Source organism: Calliphora vicina, chromosome 5 (genome assembly GCF_958450345.1).
Source record: "Calliphora vicina chromosome 5, idCalVici1.1, whole genome shotgun sequence".
In the NCBI taxonomy this organism is placed as follows: Eukaryota; Metazoa; Arthropoda; class Insecta; order Diptera; family Calliphoridae; genus Calliphora; species Calliphora vicina.
The window spans coordinates 64935141-64954892 of NC_088784.1; the positions used below are offsets into that span (position 1 = coordinate 64935141).

At 27.9% G+C, this 19752-nt stretch overlaps 1 protein-coding gene across 1 annotated transcript; it reads right to left on the reverse strand.

The window, feature by feature from the left end:
- Positions 1-872: 872 nt before the first annotated feature.
- On the reverse strand, positions 873-19156 carry Lst (Limostatin). The gene is made up of 2 exons (XM_065513773.1): positions 18742-19156; positions 873-1770 (listed from the first exon to the last, which is right to left on the reverse strand). Exons 1-2 carry the CDS (start codon positions 18760-18762, stop codon positions 1405-1407), a joined length of 387 nt encoding a protein of 128 aa, XP_065369845.1. The 5' UTR covers positions 18763-19156; the 3' UTR covers positions 873-1404.
- Between the last annotated feature and the right edge of the window lie 596 nt (positions 19157-19752).

Sequence of the window (19752 nt, forward strand, 5' to 3'; positions counted from 1 at the left end):
TTAAACCCTTAGTCCGATTTGAAAGAAATTTGACACGCGCGAAGAAGAAGTGTTGTCGAGTTTAAGGTTTGAATTTAGACCGCATGAGTTCACCAGAGGTGCGGCCAGGGGTCCGCAAAGTAGGACTCGGGTATGATCAATTTATAAAACGATCCTATTTCTTCGTTTGTGTTCCGATTTCAAAAAGCTTAAACATATAGTATCTCCTCATCGAGCACTACAAAAAACATCGTCGTGGATATCAACTATCTCTTACAGCTTAGGAGATATTCGCATTTGAAAATTAAATTATCAACATTTTTACCCACCATACTCCAGTTTTTTGATAACAGCGCGTCCAAATATTTCCCGATTTGCTCCTTTTTTCTTTTATTGGACTAACTACAAATGTATATGTCAAACAAAAAATGACTGACTCCAAAGTTATATGCATTTGAATTTAAAAATTAAGAGCGTATACGCATTTTCCAATTTTTAATGCCGTTTTAAAAACCAAAAATTTCGAAAATTTTCTAAAAAAAAATTATATTTGTAAAATAACTGCGAAGATTATAAACATGTCAAGATTTTCTTAAAGGTAATTTTGTTGCGGAATTTCGGTTTTTTTAGTTTGTTCAATAAAATAAACCGTTTTTGAGTTACGCGAATATATGTTGCGCAACCTCTCCATTTTCGAAATAACGGTATATCTCGAAAATACGAGCTAACCTAAAAAAACGGTTAGCATCACTGAATTCAGCGTACCCGAATTAAGCCGCTGGGTGACCCGCTTGACAGTTTTTTCAACTAACACAGTGTTATCAATGACGTGTTATCCTTGAGGATCAGCTTTTGCAATGTTAAATAATATCGAATATCATAAAAAAGCATGCTTTTGTAATTGAATTTTTAATTTTTTTTTATTTAAACATTATTTTCATATAAAAAAATACAACAATAGAAAATTTTCTTTATTACTAACTACAAATATATAAAATTTCGTTTGTTTAAATATTTATAAACATAAACTAAGGAAAACAAAAAAAGGCTACATAGAAAAAAATACTTAAAAAACTAATTTAATAGTAGTTAATTTTGTTTTTAGATAAAATTAAATAAGAAATGGTGCATTAGTTTGTTTTATCGAACGAATTAGATTAGATGAATACATACTATACATATACATAGAGTATAAGTATGCAGATATAAAAAATATGACTTGAAAGGGGGAAGGTGACATTTTTGGGTTTTTCAAAATAAAAAAAGCGAAAAATAAACTAAAAATTGTTAAAATAAAAGGAGTTACTCTGGTTTATAGAGAGCAACACAACCTGTACACAATTTAAATTAAATTAAAAGAATAAAATAAAAAAAATGTTTTTGAAAAATAAAACAAAATATGATAATTAAAATTCATTTAAACATTTAAACACGACGTCTACGTTGATTTTGAGTTTGTTGTTTTCGAATTTCCTGTTGTCTGTACACGAATAGGGGACGGAAAACGATGGCTCTTTTGCTGCGTTCATTGTGGGAGCTGAGGTCTAAGGGAAGAGGGGCGGCAACAGCCTCACGACGAGTGCGCACATAGGGACGGAACAATTGGGTCTTGTCGGCATCACGTCTGTACAAGGTGCTCAAGAAATCAAAGTAGGGACGAGATCTCAAGCTGTCGGGCTGTCTAAGGGGTGAGTTGTAGCTTAAAACAGTAGGCACTTCGCTGTCACTGTATTGCTGATAGTGCTGCTGGCACCAGGCCAAAGCCAATAGCATGGATAACACCAAAAATGTCTGCAAAGAAAGAAAAAAAAGAGTAAATAAAATTAATTAAAATATTCACGTGTTTTTGGTTAAACATTTTTTTTTTATTTTAATTCTGATGTTATTTAATAATAATATAAATACTTCAACTAAAACCGGAGGTGTGAACTGAAATTTAGCATAAAAATTTAATTGAATTGAAACAATAGGAAAGATTTTATGACGTCACTTGAAAGAATACAAGTATTTATGCAAATTAAACTCACAGAAAAATGTCTATTAAAAAAAAAACATACATGAATTTTAATGTTCATTTCTTGGTTTCTATTAAACCAGCTTTAGTTTTTTGTTGCTATTGTTTAAGAGCCAAGTTAAATAAAACAAATTTAAATTTATTAAACATATTTCTAGGTGTTGTTTTTGTTTAAACATTTAAATTCCCAGAGCAGGAAGTTGTTGACTTTTGTATTTAAATATTTGCTGAAATCATCCCCATCATCATCATCATCATGTTATGGGATGGCATCATTATGATTCACACGCCCTCTACATCTAAAATATTCAGCGTTTAATTTTAAATTCAAACTCAGTGATTTCGATTAAAATCTTAATAATTATTGAGTTGTTGTTTCGTATTTTTTTAATTATAAGTTTCATTAATTCATTCAAATATACAAAATGTTTGCATCCCATAGTTTTTTTTTTCTTCTACCGATCACAGTATTTTGTTGCATTCAGTAGACATGGTTCGTGCTTCTTTCAAACATGATTTATGTTTTCAAATTAATCTTATAATTATTAGATTTTTTTTGTTTGTTTTTGGTTTGTTCATGTTGTTAAATGTTTAAGCATTAATTATTGTTGTATATTTTCTTACGTAAATTGTTTGAATTTTTAATAAGTTTTAAATATTTAGTTTTTTTCCTTCGAAGAAGGAACAGTGGGGGAAATTAGAATGAAATTGGAAATAAATCTGGAATTTCTCAACTCATAGACTGGTTTTTCTAACATTTGTTCATAGTTTGATTTAAATGAAAATTTATTTTATTCTTTTTAGAGCATTTAAATAAAAGCTATTTTAAACAATTAAGAGAGCAATATTCGGCCGTGCCGAATCTTATATACCCTTCACCAAATTATACTTCGAAATACAAATTTTAAATATTTTTAGGTAAAAAAAAATTCGGGTTAAAAAATATTTTTTCCGATTTTGACCCATTGTAGGTCCAACTTACTATGGTATTCTATAAAAATTAAATAAATTTTTTTTTGGTGAAAAAAAAATTTGGATTAAAAAATATGTTTTTTCGATTTTGACCCATTATGGTCTTATATACGTCTTTGAAATATCTCAGCATTTTGTGGACCGATTTTGCTGATTTTAAATAGGAAACTTCTCCAAAGCATGTCTGACAGAATTATTGAAGATTTGGATCCCGAAGATATCTGGGGTGTTCAGAAAATTGATTTCAGCAGACAGACATGGTTTAATCGACTCTGCTATCTATAAGGATCCAGAATATATATACTTTATAGGGTCGGAAAATTACAAACGGAATAACAAACTTATATATAGCCTTCTCACGAAGGTGAAGGGTATAAAAATTTAGTTTATTAATATTTTATTTAAAAAATATTTTAAGCCCACTGTGCAAGGTTTGTTTATTGCAGTAGTTTATGCAGATTTAATACAATTTATTATTTAGCTCACAGCAAACATTCTCATACAGAAATAAAACAAAAATAATACAATAATAATAATAAAAGTGAAGTTCTTAGCGTCTTGTTATTTTAACATTCAAAAAGTGTCTGTAAAATTGAAATGTGAAATAAAAACAAAATAACAATAAGCATTAAAAACTAGCTTGGGAGTTCCCAAATTAAAAATAAAGTTGATTTAAATTTTTTTCTTAAACATTTGTATGCACAAACAAGTACAATGTTTAAAGAATTCGTTTAGAAAACAAAAATTATAAACAATTTGCATACGTTTTGTTTTTTTTTTATACAATAATAGCAAGAATCTTATTGAAGATGTTTTTCGTTGGTAGCCGAAAATGTTTGAAAACAAAAACCAGTAAAAACATTAACATTTATTTTATTTGCAAAAATATTTTAATAGTCTATGTCTTCAAAAGAAGTTGGCATTTTTTTTTCTAAGCAAATAGATAAAAAATATAATAAATAACATAAACATATTTTGTTTTAAAACCAGTTGGAGTGCTACAGTAGTTTCACATCGGAAAACACCCTACATTTCTAACTTGAATTTATGTGAATTTATACGAATATAGCAGAAATATAGTCAAGAGTCAATTTTGAATTTGAAATTTATAGAATTTGTAAGTTTGTCATTCAGTTTGTAATTATTACATTTTTTATTTGTGACCCCATAAGGTAGATTTATTTCGGAAAGTTCCAGATAGCGTAGTCGATATAGCCATGTCCGTCTGTCTGTTGAAATCAACATTCCGAAGGCCCCCAAATAAATTTCATATATTATTGATACATCAATATATCCGCTACAGCCCAACTCTCTATTTAAAATCGAGAATATCAACACACAAATGTCTAAGATATAAGCAACAAAACGGAACTGCCTAAATTTGTTCATCAAATTTTATTTCACCCTCAATTTGTGTCACTAAATTTGTTTGTACCAAATTTCTTATTTAACAAACATAATTTTTAATATTTATATATTGGTGAAGGGTATATACGATTCGGCACAGCCGAATATAGCACTCTTACTTGTTTATCCTTATGAGAATCGAAAACATAATTGGGTTATTCACACGGTCTGCTAGTAGTCATATTGTCATAATGTCGTAATATATTATAATAGTGGTGGTTGTGTTTAGTTTAATAGTTGTTGTTGTGTTTTAAACAAAAAAAGTATTATTTTATGACAAAACTTTTTGTTTGAAACACAGCAAAAATTTTATTAAACTATCATATTATATTAGGACATTATGACAATATGACCAAATAGGAGACCGTGTGAATACCCCAATTTTTTAATTTTTGGAAATTTCGTTTAAAACTAATTTGGGATTTGAAAAACTCATGAAATTTTTTGATATCAAGTTATAATGTGTTAAGGATGACAGAAAAGTTTTATAGTTTAGATTTAAAAATGGGTAAGTGAAACACAAAACCTGTTTTTAATTGTTTTTTTTCAACATTTATATTAACCCAAAACTCGAAATAGCACAGTGGTATAGAAAAAAAAGGAAATAAATCAGTAACTTCTAAACGACTAGGAGACCACGGGTATGTTCAATATTATAAACGATCCTATTCTTCGTTTGAGTTCCGATTTCAAAAAATTACATGTGTATATAGAATCTTCTTGTGAGTACTACATAAAACATCGTCGTAGCTATCGTCTTTTATAGCTTAGGAGATATTCGCATTTGAATATTAAATTTTTAACATTTTTTCCCACCCTACTTCAGTTTTTTGATAACCGCGGTTCCAATTATTTCCCGATTTACTCCAATTTTCCTTTATTGCACAAAGAGAAAGTGTTGTCGAGGGTATGTTGCATTTTTAAAACGATCCAATTTCTTCGTTCAAAAAAGAAGATCGTCGTCGAGTACTAAAAAAACCTCGTCGTAGCTATCAATTATATTTTTCAAAAAAGTATTCTATGAATTTTTTTTAAAAAAAAGTTATATATATTTTTGTAAAGTAGACAAAATCCTCTATCCATTAATATATGTATAAATGTCTCCCTTATGTTTTTCACGTGGCAAATTAATTATTGAAAACTTAACAACTAGTAGAGAAAATCGGGAAATATTTGGATCCGCTGTTATCAAAAAACTGGAGTAGGGTGGGTAAAAATTTTGAAAATTTAATTTTCAAAAAACAAAAAAATATTCTTTTTATTTAAAATTACATAAATTATAAGTATATTGAATATTTTCAGTTTTGAAAACAATTTATTGACAAACTATATGTAAATTTTTGTAATCGGATCACAAACTATGAAATAGGATCGTTTTAAAAATGCAACATACCCGAGGCGTCCTACTTTGAGGACCCATGGTCGCGCCCCTGGTTGGCACATGAAGTTCAAGTTCAAAACTTGAACTCGAGAATACTTCCTCTTTGTGCATTTCATTCAAATCGGACTCACCGTTTAGAAGTCACATATATATTTCCCTCTATTTTTTTCTATTCCACTCCCTTGTTCATGTTTCTCTATTTGAGAATTACATGGTGCTAAGATGGAAAAAAAAACTTGGAAAACGAGATTGGATTATAGGTCTTGCTGAGTACATTACAAATTGTGTCAAAAAATTTCAGAAACACCCTCAAATTCAGAAGTTATACTAAAAAAACGTTTACAGTGATGTTCGTCAACTTATCGACATGTAACTCAGTCAATTTTTGACCGATTTTAAATTGTTTAACATGCTTGGAAAGAAAACTAATTACGCTTTAAAATGGCATGCTTTTTTTGATACATTTGTAAGTTATATGTATTGTTTTTGTTAAGAATTTCTAAAAACAACACAAAATTTTTCAACTTTTTTGATTTTAGTCGCTTTTCATTGATTATTTTGATATGAAAGCTTATAAAAATGTATAACAAAAATTTAGTTCTTAACAAGACACGATGTTAATTTTTCAAATCGGATGAAAATTGTAAAAGTTATTCAACTTTTTATTAATACCTTTTTAAGTATTTTCTCCTCCAGCGCATATGAATAAAAAAAAAAACAGAAAACTATACAAAAAAGAATATTTGTAAAATTTTTAATTTACAAGGTAATTTTTTTTGAACTTTTTTCGAAAAAGTTTAATAACTTTTGCAAATATAAACCAATTTTAATAAGTAATGTCACGTTTTATTCTATATAAAATTGTCTTTAAAACACTGTGCAAAAAAGATTTGGTTTTAATGGAAAAAATTCAAAATAACTATTGTTGAATTTGAAAAATTACGAAAATAAAAAAAAAAATTTAAACTTTTTATAAAAACTTAAACAGTTTCTTGGAATATACATTTTATGCCTACATAAGAGGAAAGCTTAATTCTTTGTCTATTCTTAATTGTTTATAATTTTGAAATCGGTCTAAAAATGTGTAAGTTATAGGTACTAAAGTACTACGACCTACCCTAAAACAGCTTTTTCAAAATAACTCAAAATTTTGAGGGTTTTCAAAATCTTTGAAAACGGTTTTAGTATGTCCTCACCTAGGCCGATAACCCCCATTAGGTCGCTTTTAATGTTCTGACAAAAAGTGTCATTTTGTAGCAGAATGTTATTAACAACAATATACTAATATACATTGTATTAGTATTAATTATGTTAAGTTGATGAATTGACTTTTGTAACTGCTCGTTACAACATAGTACTTGTTATTAATGCTATCATATTTTTCTGGCGGCATGAAATAACCCCCCAAATAAAATGAAATAACCCCCCAAAAATTAGTACAGAGATCAACAACAACGATTTTTGGGGCGTTATTTCATTTTTTGGAGTATTATTTCATTTTTTGAATTGGGGGATTATTTTATATGAAATAATACCCCAACAAATCATTATGAAATAAGTCCCCAATATAAATTTTGGGGGATAATTTCATTTTTTAATATATAAAGAAAACATGAAATCTGTTAATTATTTCCCGACAATTTCGCAGAGTTAAGATCGTGATAATTTCGCAGTGCAAAGAAAGTTGTAAAGAATAAAAATTAATTTTGAAATTGAAACTGGGTTCAGAATGAATTTTTTGGGTCAGAATGTCAAAAAGTCGGTATACAATAGTACCAGAAAATAAGAGTACCGGAATAAAACTTGCAAGGCAAGAATAAGTTTGCTAACAGCTGGTAACTGTTTACTTGCCAAGAATTATGTTGAGCACAAACACAAGAACGAAGAAGAATTGTATAAGGAGTTAAAGGCTCTTAATATAATTAAGGACGAATGCGAAGATCTTCCAGGAATATTAAGGGCCATACCTCTGTAATGAGCTTAATAAGATTTGAGTTGTATGTTAGTAAGTTAAAAAATATTGTTCTATTTTTCTCGAATTTTCTAATGGTGTTTAAAAATATTTTCCGAGGAAGCAATTCAATTTATTTCCTCACATTTAAATAAATAAATATAAAAATTATATAGATTTTAATTTTAAAAAAGGTCTACTTTTTCATAGGAAATTTGTGTATTTAGTCTGCTTCAACTTTTTTAATAAGAGCTATAAGGTTTAACTTAAAACAAGTTTAGTTGACATATTGATTTGCAAATTACTGTAATGCTTAAAAGAGATTTCAATACAATAGGAGAAAGCTCCAAACATTGTTTTTATTCCGTGCAAATATCTCAAAATATGCAGTTCATACGATGAAGCTAATGGCAGATGCTATATCAAAGCCTCCCAAATTTGCAACTGCTCATGTTCAGGAAACTATACAAGTATTAACAATTTTTATTTTGCCAAAAGTAAATACAAACATTTAGGGGATTCAAACGGTCTGCTATTAAGTTATATTGTCATATTATGATAGATTAAACAAATTGTTGTTGTGCTTCAAACTAAATTTTTTATTTTATGATAAAACCATAAAAATAGTTCAAAAAGTCTTTTATTAGTTTAATTTTTTTTTTTTTTTGAAAAACAACAAAAATGTTTTTAAACTATCGGACATTATGACCTAATAGCAAACCGTTTGAATCCCCCAATTGTTTTTGATCACCTTCACTGTGTTTGGGGAGTTATTTCATTTTACAAATTGGGGTTCTATTTCATATGAAATAAGACCCCAATAATGGGTGTTATTTCATTTCTGTCTGGGGCATTATTTCATTTCGTTGGGGTCTTATTTCATTTTCAAAATTGGGGTTTTATTGCATATGAAATAAGGCCCCAAATTTTGAGGGGTTATTTCATTTTATTTTTGGGGGGTTATTTCATGCCGCCTATTTTTCTGTATACACGTTTTTCATCAAGACACTACAGGGAAAACTGTACTGTCCATATGTGGAACAAACTTCGAATCATTTTCAATGCAGAAAAGTTCAAATCGAATGTCCACAAACACTACTTGCTCTTTACTCCCTCGCATAAACTATTTTCCTTATTCTAGCACAAAAAAAAATTCTATTCAATTTTGCATATACCTGAAATACAAAACATAAGATCAACTATAACCCTTCAATAGCCATGAGAATATTTATTACTAGCCGTTTATTACAGATTTATTTACATTAAATACCCCAGTGAGCAGGGCTAGCCAGGTTAAAATTCTTCGATTTGGTTTAAATTTTCAATGCTGCTGTATCATATCAAGTGTCTTATCATTCTCAACTAAACTCTATTGAATTCTAAATACATATTAAAAAAAACATCCTAATGTATATTTTTTTTTGACTTAGAGATTTTCAAACATTATGTATTTTGAAAGATTTAGTCACTCCTCCCTATAAATTTATCATTATCAATAAATAGTAAAAGGTGTATAACGGGAATGCATATTTTCAGCATTCTAAATACGAGTGGTACATCATCTATTTAAAAACAAACAAAAAAAAAAACACTTTCGAAAATACTTTCAAACACGGGCATTAAATCACTTTATTAATGTCAAAATAAACAAAAAGTGGATTTTCCTTTCATTTGGGAATAAAAAACAATTATTCTTCTTTTGTTTTAAATTTATCGCCAAACAAATTAGAACAGGATGTCCATTATTTCTTTCGTTTTATTGCCATTATTTGGCAAATGAACGATACAAATTATATTAATTGATTTAATTAAATGCAAATTAAATTTAAAAAATGTCTAAATCTTTCAAGAGCTGTTTCAGTTAAAACAATATATTTTTTTATACATACTTATATTGGTTTTGATTTTAGTTATAAAGAAAACGTGTTTTTTTTAAATCTATTTTATTAGTATTTTAAATTTGTATTAATGATAATGTGTGATGATCTACAGATCCATAAAACAAGAATCTCCCAGCTTCTTTCTTATTGTTTTAAGAGTTCAAAAAATTGTGATTTCATTCTTCAGGTTTGCTATAGGAATCGACCAAAGTGTAGTCTGTCACATTTTACAAGGTCGACTGGGAAACAACGATCGACAACAATCAAGCTTGAAAAGTGTATCACAAAAACAAAACAATAAGTAAACTCATAAAATTCTAATTGAAATTGGATTAGAAACGTACAAATAAAAACAATATTGTTTTAGTTTTATTTAGTATATAGAACTGGATGGTTTGAAGTTCAAAACAAGTGATTTGATTTGATTTGCGTTTGACAGACAATTAAAACACATAAGGAAATGGGTTTTGTTTTACTATACGCAATGAAGCGAAAATAGTCATAAATAAGACTGAAATCGATTTTTATTTCAAATTTTAGTATCAAATAAATTTACATTTAAATTTAAATTTTGATGTACGAGCATTAAAATGAAACGTATGTATAAAATTTGTATTATAACTAAGGTCAGTTAAGACCGATCATCGGAATCTTATTAGGAAACACAGAATAGTTGATAAATTAGTATGGAATTTAATACAGTATAACTTGTAATAAAGGGCACACTTAATTAAGAAATTAAATATTCTTTAAAATGTTATGTTTCTTGAATAATATTTACTTGTATAAATATTCGTCCGATCAGTACAACTTATACTCTAACTCACTATAGGACTGGAAGGTATTACTTTTCCAGTACATTGGAGAAATTTAAATAAATGGAAATAAATCTGTAATTCTGTAATCGAATAATAATATTTTAATAACAGAGGTACAGTTGAGTTTATTTTCGAGAGAATATAGCTAAAAATCTAAAAAATAAAATTTTTGTTGGATAATTTTTGAAATGTTTTTAGCAATTTTCAATAAATAAAAAATATCATCTCTAGAGCATGTTCTACAGAAAATTCTATATTAACGTAAAATTTCATTGAAAAACAAAGTTTTATTGCATAATAAATAAGTATCTAAGTAAGTTATATTAGAGCTTCTATCTTGCGACTTGCCTTTTAAAATCAACCTTAATTTTCATCTCGTAATAACCCGGCAGTTAAGTGTATACCTTATAGACAGTAATTGTCACGAAAGTCTGATCACTTGGATGAGCACGTATGTGCTATTTGTAATGCAGAGAGTACTCAATTAGTTACTTTATACATCCCATGTAAACTAGCGTGAAGACAATTGTCACTTAAATGTCTCTAAGTAATCTATAGTGTAGTAATTTTAAACGTTAATTGTGTATTGAATTTGTCTCTGAGTAATCCAGAGGAAGTCAGTTACGTTAGTGGATCATATAGTATGTGATCTAGGGTTCCTACGCGGGAATATTTTTTTGTTTGTCGGGAATTTTCGGGAATTTCTTCATAAGTTTTCTTCTAAAAGTTACAATATTCAGATACGTTTCGATGGAAATATTTGTTGCTAATTGAATTATTCTATTATATCCATAGATTTTTTTCGGTTCTAGCAAAAGATAGTCAGTTGGCAAAGAAATATTACTGTTGAAATAACCGAATGTTTTTCACTCAATTTAAGCCACAGCAAAAAAATTTGGTTATTAAGAATGAATCAAATTTAAAGTTTATCGGCTATATGCATAAGAAAAGCTTATTGTAGATTTAAAACACAATTTTGTTAACGAACACTTTAGCTTTAAAAACCATTTATAAAAGTATTGTATTCATGTACTGATTTTTGTCTAAGCTGGCAATGCTGCTCATTTATTTCCCCTTTTTTGATGTTAGTGTTGCTTTCAATTAGGATAAAATATTCGTTAATTTTCTTTTTTTCATTGATTGTTTTTAGTAATAATAAATTTTTGAAGATAACAATTAATTTTTAGAGAACAATTTTTTATCTGATTCTAGTAAATTTATATTAAGCTAAAATGTATTAATGTACAAACTTTTTTATATAGTTTATTTCAATTATTATTTAAAGTATTCGAATGACGAATATTCTGCGATAAAATAAACATCACTGTTTTATAATTTGCTTTATTAATTTATTTTTATTGACATTTTGTTAAATTTTAAAATTTTTTATGAATTTCTATGTGGAAACACATAGTTTTAATTCCGGAGTGGGTATATTAGATTCTGTGGACCTTCTTCCACAATGTTTACACATTTTATTACTATATGGCGTTGCAGGTTAAAAGTAAATGACAAAAATGCCAATCAAACTCACTTGTGAACCTCATATAGTTCACTGCCGGAGGAATATCAAACAAAATCATATACTATTAAAATGGAACTTAATCGTCAGCGGAGTGGAAATTGTGTTTAGAAATTGCAATAGTATCATCTATTATTCCAAATTTATCTTTAAAATCCTCTTTTTTAAGATAAAAAGCAAAAAGATTTCCTTAAAGTAGGTTTAAAGTAGGGTCGAACCTACTATAAAATTTTTACATTTAACAATTGTTTATCAAAGGTATTTTAAGCTATTAATCGTTTATGAATACAACTTTATGAAAATTTTCCTATAATTGGTTTATAAACCTTTTTTAAATGTTTATGCATATGGCTGTATGTTTTTAAACGAATTATTAAGGTACCTAACATTACAACCCTGATATAAGTCAATTTATTCGAAAGAAAATGTCTGGTTTTTGGTTTAATTTAGTGTTAAAAAATTCCGGGGAATTTTTTGGAAATGAAACGATTTTTTAATTTCCTCCCGGGAAAGAAAAATGTCCAGGAAATTAGGAACCCTAATGTGATCTCTAGTTATAAGACATTTGTGTAGGTTCATGTTTTTCGGAAGTGGTCCTTTTGAGGGACCTTGACCAATTATAGAAAGATCTATAAATTAGAAATGGCAATTGTTGTGTCCAACGTAGAATTTCAAACTAATAACGATATTTGTAAGAGATTTATGAGTATTTAAGTGATTTTTGAAATGGTCTTAATATGGGGTTTTTCATCAAATATAGACCGACTTTGTATGGAAGCTATTGTCAAATATGGACCGATACAAAACATCGTTTTGTGACTTCTTTTTACATGGAACATATTTTTGCTTAATTTTGTATATATACTCCTATTCTATGCTATTTGGTCCATAACTCTGGTTCTACTTGAATGAATTTACTAATTTTCAATACCCAATATTTCTGAACTACAAAGAATACTTGGGGAAAATTAAATCTTTCCCATAAGTAATTCCCAAGAGGTCCTATCCAATTAAAATTTTATAAGAATGCAGAGACTTGAGATTTCAAACTTTCATTACAAATATTCATTTGCACAAAAGCTCAACTGGAAAACTTGTTGGACATATTTTTGAAAAAAATCTTCCATGAATATTTAAATTATTGAAAATTTTATACATTTTTGAAAAGAAGACATACATAATTTCTTACCCCCTTATTCATAACAGAACTGTAAATGAATTATTAATTTTTGAATAAATTCGCGAATCATTCACACAAAAAAATTAATTGAATGAAATTTGAATCAATTCAAACGAATTAAGCAGAAATGAGTTGCAATTCATTTACAATTCAATGAATTAATTCAAAATTTAGCTAATTCATAATGAATTAAAATCAAAAAAGAATGATTCATTTTCAGCTCTGATTCATAATTAATTTTTAATTTTATAAAAGTTTCATAAAACAAAATTTCCATACAATATTCGTTTTATAAACCTGTAAAAAAATTAAAAATTGGTTTAATTTTAATTGATATAAATATTCTACTAATAATGGATTGATCAACCCGCTTCACATTGTTGTTTTCTTGAATATTTGGTAATAACGTTCGGTAATGCAGTGATTAAAAATGTATTACAAAACGGAAAAGATTCAGCAAATTTCCTGTATGTTGTTGATTTTGAAGCCATTAATGAAACTAGTGGAAAAGCTGAGATCTACATATTATATATTGTGTATTATTGTGTCTTCTATTTCAAAAACATATACAATTTTGAAAATTCAAAAATTCAAGTTTTACATTTATAAATAGTTTTTAAAGAAGTTTTACAGTTATATAAAAATGTTCGAATAAAATTCAAATATGATAAAATAAATTAAGATTTGCTATTGATCCCAAAATTAAAATTTTTCTGATTTTTGGCTCTATTTAGGGTATTAAGAACAGGGCGGTATATGCCAAATATGTTACAGTTACAACAGATTCTATAGCCATGAGCAATTTTATTAAAATCGCACTTATTATTCAGTGTCGAAAATTAATATTTTATTTGTAGAGGTCAAATAGCTCTTTAATCCAGGAATGTTATGTAGCAGCTTATTAAAAATTGTTTACCATTTGTCAAATACCAAGATACGAGTAGTCAACTTTTATTCTCTGTATTTTTAATCTTAACCCCTCTACACACAATATTCGGCAAATACCTATATAAGTATGGAGTTGCGGGAGTGTAGTATTTGTTGTTGATGCTGAATTAAATTAAATCACGTTTAATGTATTACTATTTATTTAACTCTTTAAATTCAATTTACACTATTAATATTCATAATTTCGCTTTTATTTCAAATAAAATTTTGCATAAATTTTTATTTATTTTTTCTGAATTCATTTCACGTCATCCAACTTTAAGGTTAACAAAAATGAATATGGATGTTGATGGTTGTGTTGGTTTTAATGTTGGTAATGTTTGTTGTTATTGTTGCTATTTTAATTTCAACCATATTTGTTTGGCATTATTAACCATGATCCAATAAAAGCCAACACCTCTGTTTTTGGTGTGTTTACATTTTTTTAGCGTCTGACTTTTGTCTGTCAGTCTGTCTGATTCTCTGTATGTCTGTCTGTATATTTGCATTGCGGTTTTTTCTTTTTAACAAGACCAGTATTTGCACTGATAATATTGATTTGCGTTTTTTTTTTTAGGTTTAATGCGATTTGTTAAAAAAATAAATTACAATAAATATTTGTACATGTTTTATGCAAGTCTGCCTCTCTTTCCCGTTTGGTGACTTTCAGTTATAGGTCAAGGATTTAAGTTGAAATGTAAAAAAATAAATATGTTTAAATTTTGCAGATGCACAATATCTTTTGCCGGTGTTGTTAATTTAGCAATTTTTATGTTCACTTGATGTAATATGCATTTGTATTAATGTTAATAATATCTAAAAATAATGACCTTTGAAGTAGTTTAAGTATTAATAAGGTTTTAACACTCATTATTATAATAAATGTGTATGTACCCTAGAGGAAAGAGAGCAGACACAAAATTATAAACTAGTCACGTGACTGGTTCCTGGTGGTAGCAACCGGTTCTAGTTCTAACATTATTTAAAAAAGGGACCAGCTTCTTTAACATAGGAGCTAGTCAATTAGCATCATTTAGATACTGAATCATATAATTTTCAATGTCTGTTACATACCGTATGTATTACATAGAAGTAGTCTAATAATGACTTATTTATTATCTGATAAATATGAAATTATTTAATCGACATCAGCAAACACAAATAACGTGCTATCTTGCTATGAATCAATATGATACTCATTTAGTTTATTTCTAAAATGCAAAGAAAAATGAGATCAACCACTACCATTTCATAAATTGTACTCCTGTGATAAGTTTAATCCTCTTAACTGTATTTTCTATCGAAGATTTTGAGTATAACAGAATAAGTTGACATATAACCGGACATCGTTATAATTGGAATAAATCTCACAAAATATTTACAGACATTTCGGACTGATCGTCATATAGTTCGGTAACAAGCAGCGTAGCCACTCATAAAATATTTTTCCTACCAAATTTCTAATTAAAAACTACCAAAACCTACCAAATTTAAAATATTTGAGAAATGCTATATTGATTCGTTTCAAAATTAATAGTTAACTAAAAATTATATTATAAAATTACCCAGATTAAGAAAGATATTTAATAACACTACAATCATAAATATGTTAAAATCGTTCAGTTTTCGAGATTTTATTTTTGAGTCGATTTAACGATGTCCTTCCATGCGTCTGTCTAGCTGGTTGTCCATGTATTTCACATAGCCCCCATATAAATGTCCTCCAGAAATAAGACATTATCCGTCATAAATGCTTGATTTATATAGATATTAAATAACATTTTTACAAATAAATTACACCTAAAAATTCAATTCATAATTGACCATAGCTCCCATATAAGGCCCTCTTCCGAAAATTACTTAAACGAGCATAAAACTCCTAAAAGTGTTGGTATCCCGAAAAAATTCAGCACAAATAAATTTCATATAGAAATAAATTACGCGTCCTAATTTCCATAATTGGATATTTAAAGTGTCAGATGAAACTGAAATATTGAAGCAGAGTTTAACACATATTATTAGAAAATAAAAGTTTTGAGAGCCCTTTGTCATTTTTTGAACTCAACACTACTAAACAAATACACATTTACCTGACTAAACTAAATATTTAAGAAAATGATATCTTCATATTTTGCAAATATGTAGTTTTATTATTTTGGCTTAATATAAGTAGTTTTTTCGTTATTATTTTAATTATTTTGTTCTTAAAAATACTTATGTATTCAGAAATATCGTAGCCTACCAAAATACGACAAATATCGGAACAAACCAACCAAACTACCAAAAGTCAATTTGTTAACTTGAAACTACCAATTTTGGTCCAATTGGACCAAAGCGGCAATGCTGGTAACAAGATTTCTAATGTTGAATGAATATAATCATGTGGATGAATGACCAATAATGAACCGGCGATCATCTGAAAATCTAATCAGAGTTTAAGTTTGTCATAATACATAAGTATAAGAGATTTATAAGCGTTTAACTTTTATTCTGTAATAGTTTCATCAATTCGTATCAAATTTTTAAATTATATTGTGTGAAACATTTAAAAAGCATGTATTCATTCCCGGGAATTGTTTTAGTAATCGGTAAAAATATATGTACATATTTTTATTAAGTTAATTCTTAATTAATTCCTAATTAATTATTAAGTTAATTCGTTACGAATAATAACTTTTTCAAATCAGAATACATGAGGCCATTAGCGCAAAAGTGGTGTAACCCACAATTCTGGCATAAATGATGCCTTTATTCTGCCTTTTACCATTATTTGTGTTCTTTTCTGAAAAAAATGTAGTTTGGTAAGCATATAATGCGTTCTTTTCAAATAATGTCCTAAAACCCCAAAAATATGCTACATATTTCACCCTCAATTTTATCAAAAGGTAAGAAAGGCACCACTTTTTAAACAGGTTATCTTGTTATTGTTTTTATATCCTTCACGTTCGTGAGAAGGGTATATATAAGTTCGTCATTCCGTTTGTAATTTCTACATTTTTCATTTCCGACCCTATAAAGTATATATGTTCTGGATCCTTATAGATAGCGGAGTCGATTAAGCCATGTCCGTCTGTATGTCCCAATTAACTTACATACGCGATTCATACATCAATATCTCCGGAATTCTTCCGGCTCGGTTGCTATCTAAAATCGGTCTATAAATAGCTGAGATATATGTAAGGAAAAACCAGGACAACCTCGATTTTTGACCTATTTTTTTAACTATATATGGATTACTAAGTCATTAATGTAGACAATATGGATATCTAATGATAGATATTGCAAAGACCTTTGCAATGTCGTATATAAGACCATAATAAGTTGGACTTACAATGGGTCAAAATCAAAAAAAATATTTTTTAACCCGAATTTTTTTTTCAACAAAAATTTTTTTTCGCTAAATATTAAAAAAAAATTGAAAATTTTTAAATTTAAAAAATTAAAAACCAACTTTGGAACAAAAATAAATTTTGTTTAGCTAAAATTATTTAAAATTATTATTTTGAAGTATAATTTGGTGAATGGTATATAAGATTCGGCATAGCCGAATATAGCTCTCTTACTTGTTTTTGATTAAAAGTGTTATAATGGAAGCAAAATGTATAGTTTTTTGTTCTATTGTCATCGTTAAAATTTTAACACATTAAGGGCCATTATTACAACTTGCCGTTATAGTTAAAGTTCCCTTTAAGGGCCATTATTACAACTTCGAAGTTTTATTATTAAGTTTCTTCTAGTTGACACACTAGAAAATTTAATATTCCTTTTTAAAGTAGATTTGTTTGTGATAAACGAATTTATTTTTAATCAAATGTTTCAGTCTACATTAATAAATGTTTGTGTTGAGGCTGTTTTATGTGTTTTATGTTATTTAAATCGTAATTCTGTTCTGTTGGTAGTATCAAAAATCTATGGATTAATCGAATTTTTCGATTAGCAATAAATCACATCGAATCTGTTTTATCTGTGCTGAAATAATACTGTAACTTTAAGAAGAAAATTTATAAAGAAATTCCGAAATTCGCCAAGAATTTCTAAAAAATATTCCCGGGATTAGGAATATTAGAGGTCCAGTCCCAGTTTAGGTGCAGTTTGGACCGATACAAGTCATGGAGTGTTGCCAAACTTTAAAGAAGTTGTTATACAAAGTGTTCAGTTGGGTGTTTTTCATTTTGAAAACTGCTGGTCTGATTAATTTTAACGCTTAATCTGAATTTCGAGGATTTTGGAAAAAACTTATTTTTTGGCAATAATTTGGTCTATAGACCAATTACTCTTACTGTGCCTTAATTTTAATACAACAATTTTAGATTCCAGTATAATTAAATAAGAAAAAAAATTAATTTTTTTGAATACCGAAAAAATTCAATGTTTCTCCTTGTAAGCACATTTTGAACTTCAGAATCAATGAGGCATGGATTAACAAAGTTTAACTAACTTTTTTATAGGTCTGATTTTACAATAAGAGTCACATTATTTCGATTGGAATAAAGTTCAAAATATACTCAGGCGGCCTACTTGTCAATTGTATTCATATTTCGAATATTATGTGTTAAATATTTTCGAATAAATAATTGAATATTATCTCATTAATCCATTAAATACTTATTAAAATAGCATAATTCTTTCTGGTATAAAATTTAATTTTGTTAAAAAATATGTTTTTTTTAATAGTTTTTGCTGGCGAATATTTGACAATTAACAACTCACCTTTCCATTAACAGCTGTCATTTTGTATTGATTTATTTGATTATGAACTTGAAGCTTTGATCGAGAAACTCTTAATTAATTCACAAGCACAAAATACGCCAAATGTCTAATAGTTATACAAATAATTAACACTTTGTAGTTGATTTATATTAAAATAATTTTGTTTCGTTTTCTTTTAAATTCAATTTTTTTTTAATTTTTAAAAAATATTTGTTATTGTTTGTTTTTTTGTCACTAGGTGTATTAATAATCCTTTGCTGTGAATTTAATTCAAAACACTTTTCAGCCAAATAGTATTTGTTTTTCGATAACACTTTTATTGTGATTTTTGTTTATTTTTATTATTATTTTGGATTTGTTGTGCAAATAATATTATGTTGTTTACTGTTTGAATTCTGATACGCTACTGTCAATAAAATACGTTGACAAAATCACTTTTATATAAAGCAAAAACAAGCTTATCAGTCCCAATGAGCTCTGCTAGATCGATCGATTTCAATTTCGCGTTTTATTCTGTAGTAGCATCTTCTCTTCAGCTTCTTTAGCTGGTAAACAAGCAACTACACACTAACATCATTATCATCATCATCAGTTTGAAGTCGGCAGTGTTTTGCTCTGCTGCTGCAGCAGGCTATCGCTTGTGGTTTTTCGCTTAACGCTCGCTTAATGTTTGTTTGATGGGAATGTATCGTATATCGGTCCGGTCCGTCTTGCATATATAGCCACCACAAACAATAACAACAAAAGAGCAGCAACTCAACTCAACCACATCACCAGCACCACACACAAACTAGTTTTAATTAAGAACTAAAAGCCCGTTTTGAAACTCAAACTCTACCCGTGTGTATCTCATTTTTTACAATTTAACTGAAATCAAAATTGTTTTATTTTGTTCAGATATTCTCAGATTCATCATCATCATTAAAACACACAAAAATCAATGAGTTTCCAATTTTATAGTATTTTATGTTTTAACATCTTTTTTTTTTGTTTTTTTCTTTTTGCTAATAA

Excerpts from the sequence above, each read along its gene's own strand:
- Lst (XM_065513773.1), bottom strand. The coding sequence starts at position 18,762 with ATGACAGCTGTTAATGGAAAG. Across the intron at positions 1,771-18,741 it reads TGACAGCTGTTAATGGAAAG|ACATTTTTGGTGTTATCCAT; the intron begins GTGAGTTGTTAA and ends CTTTCTTTGCAG.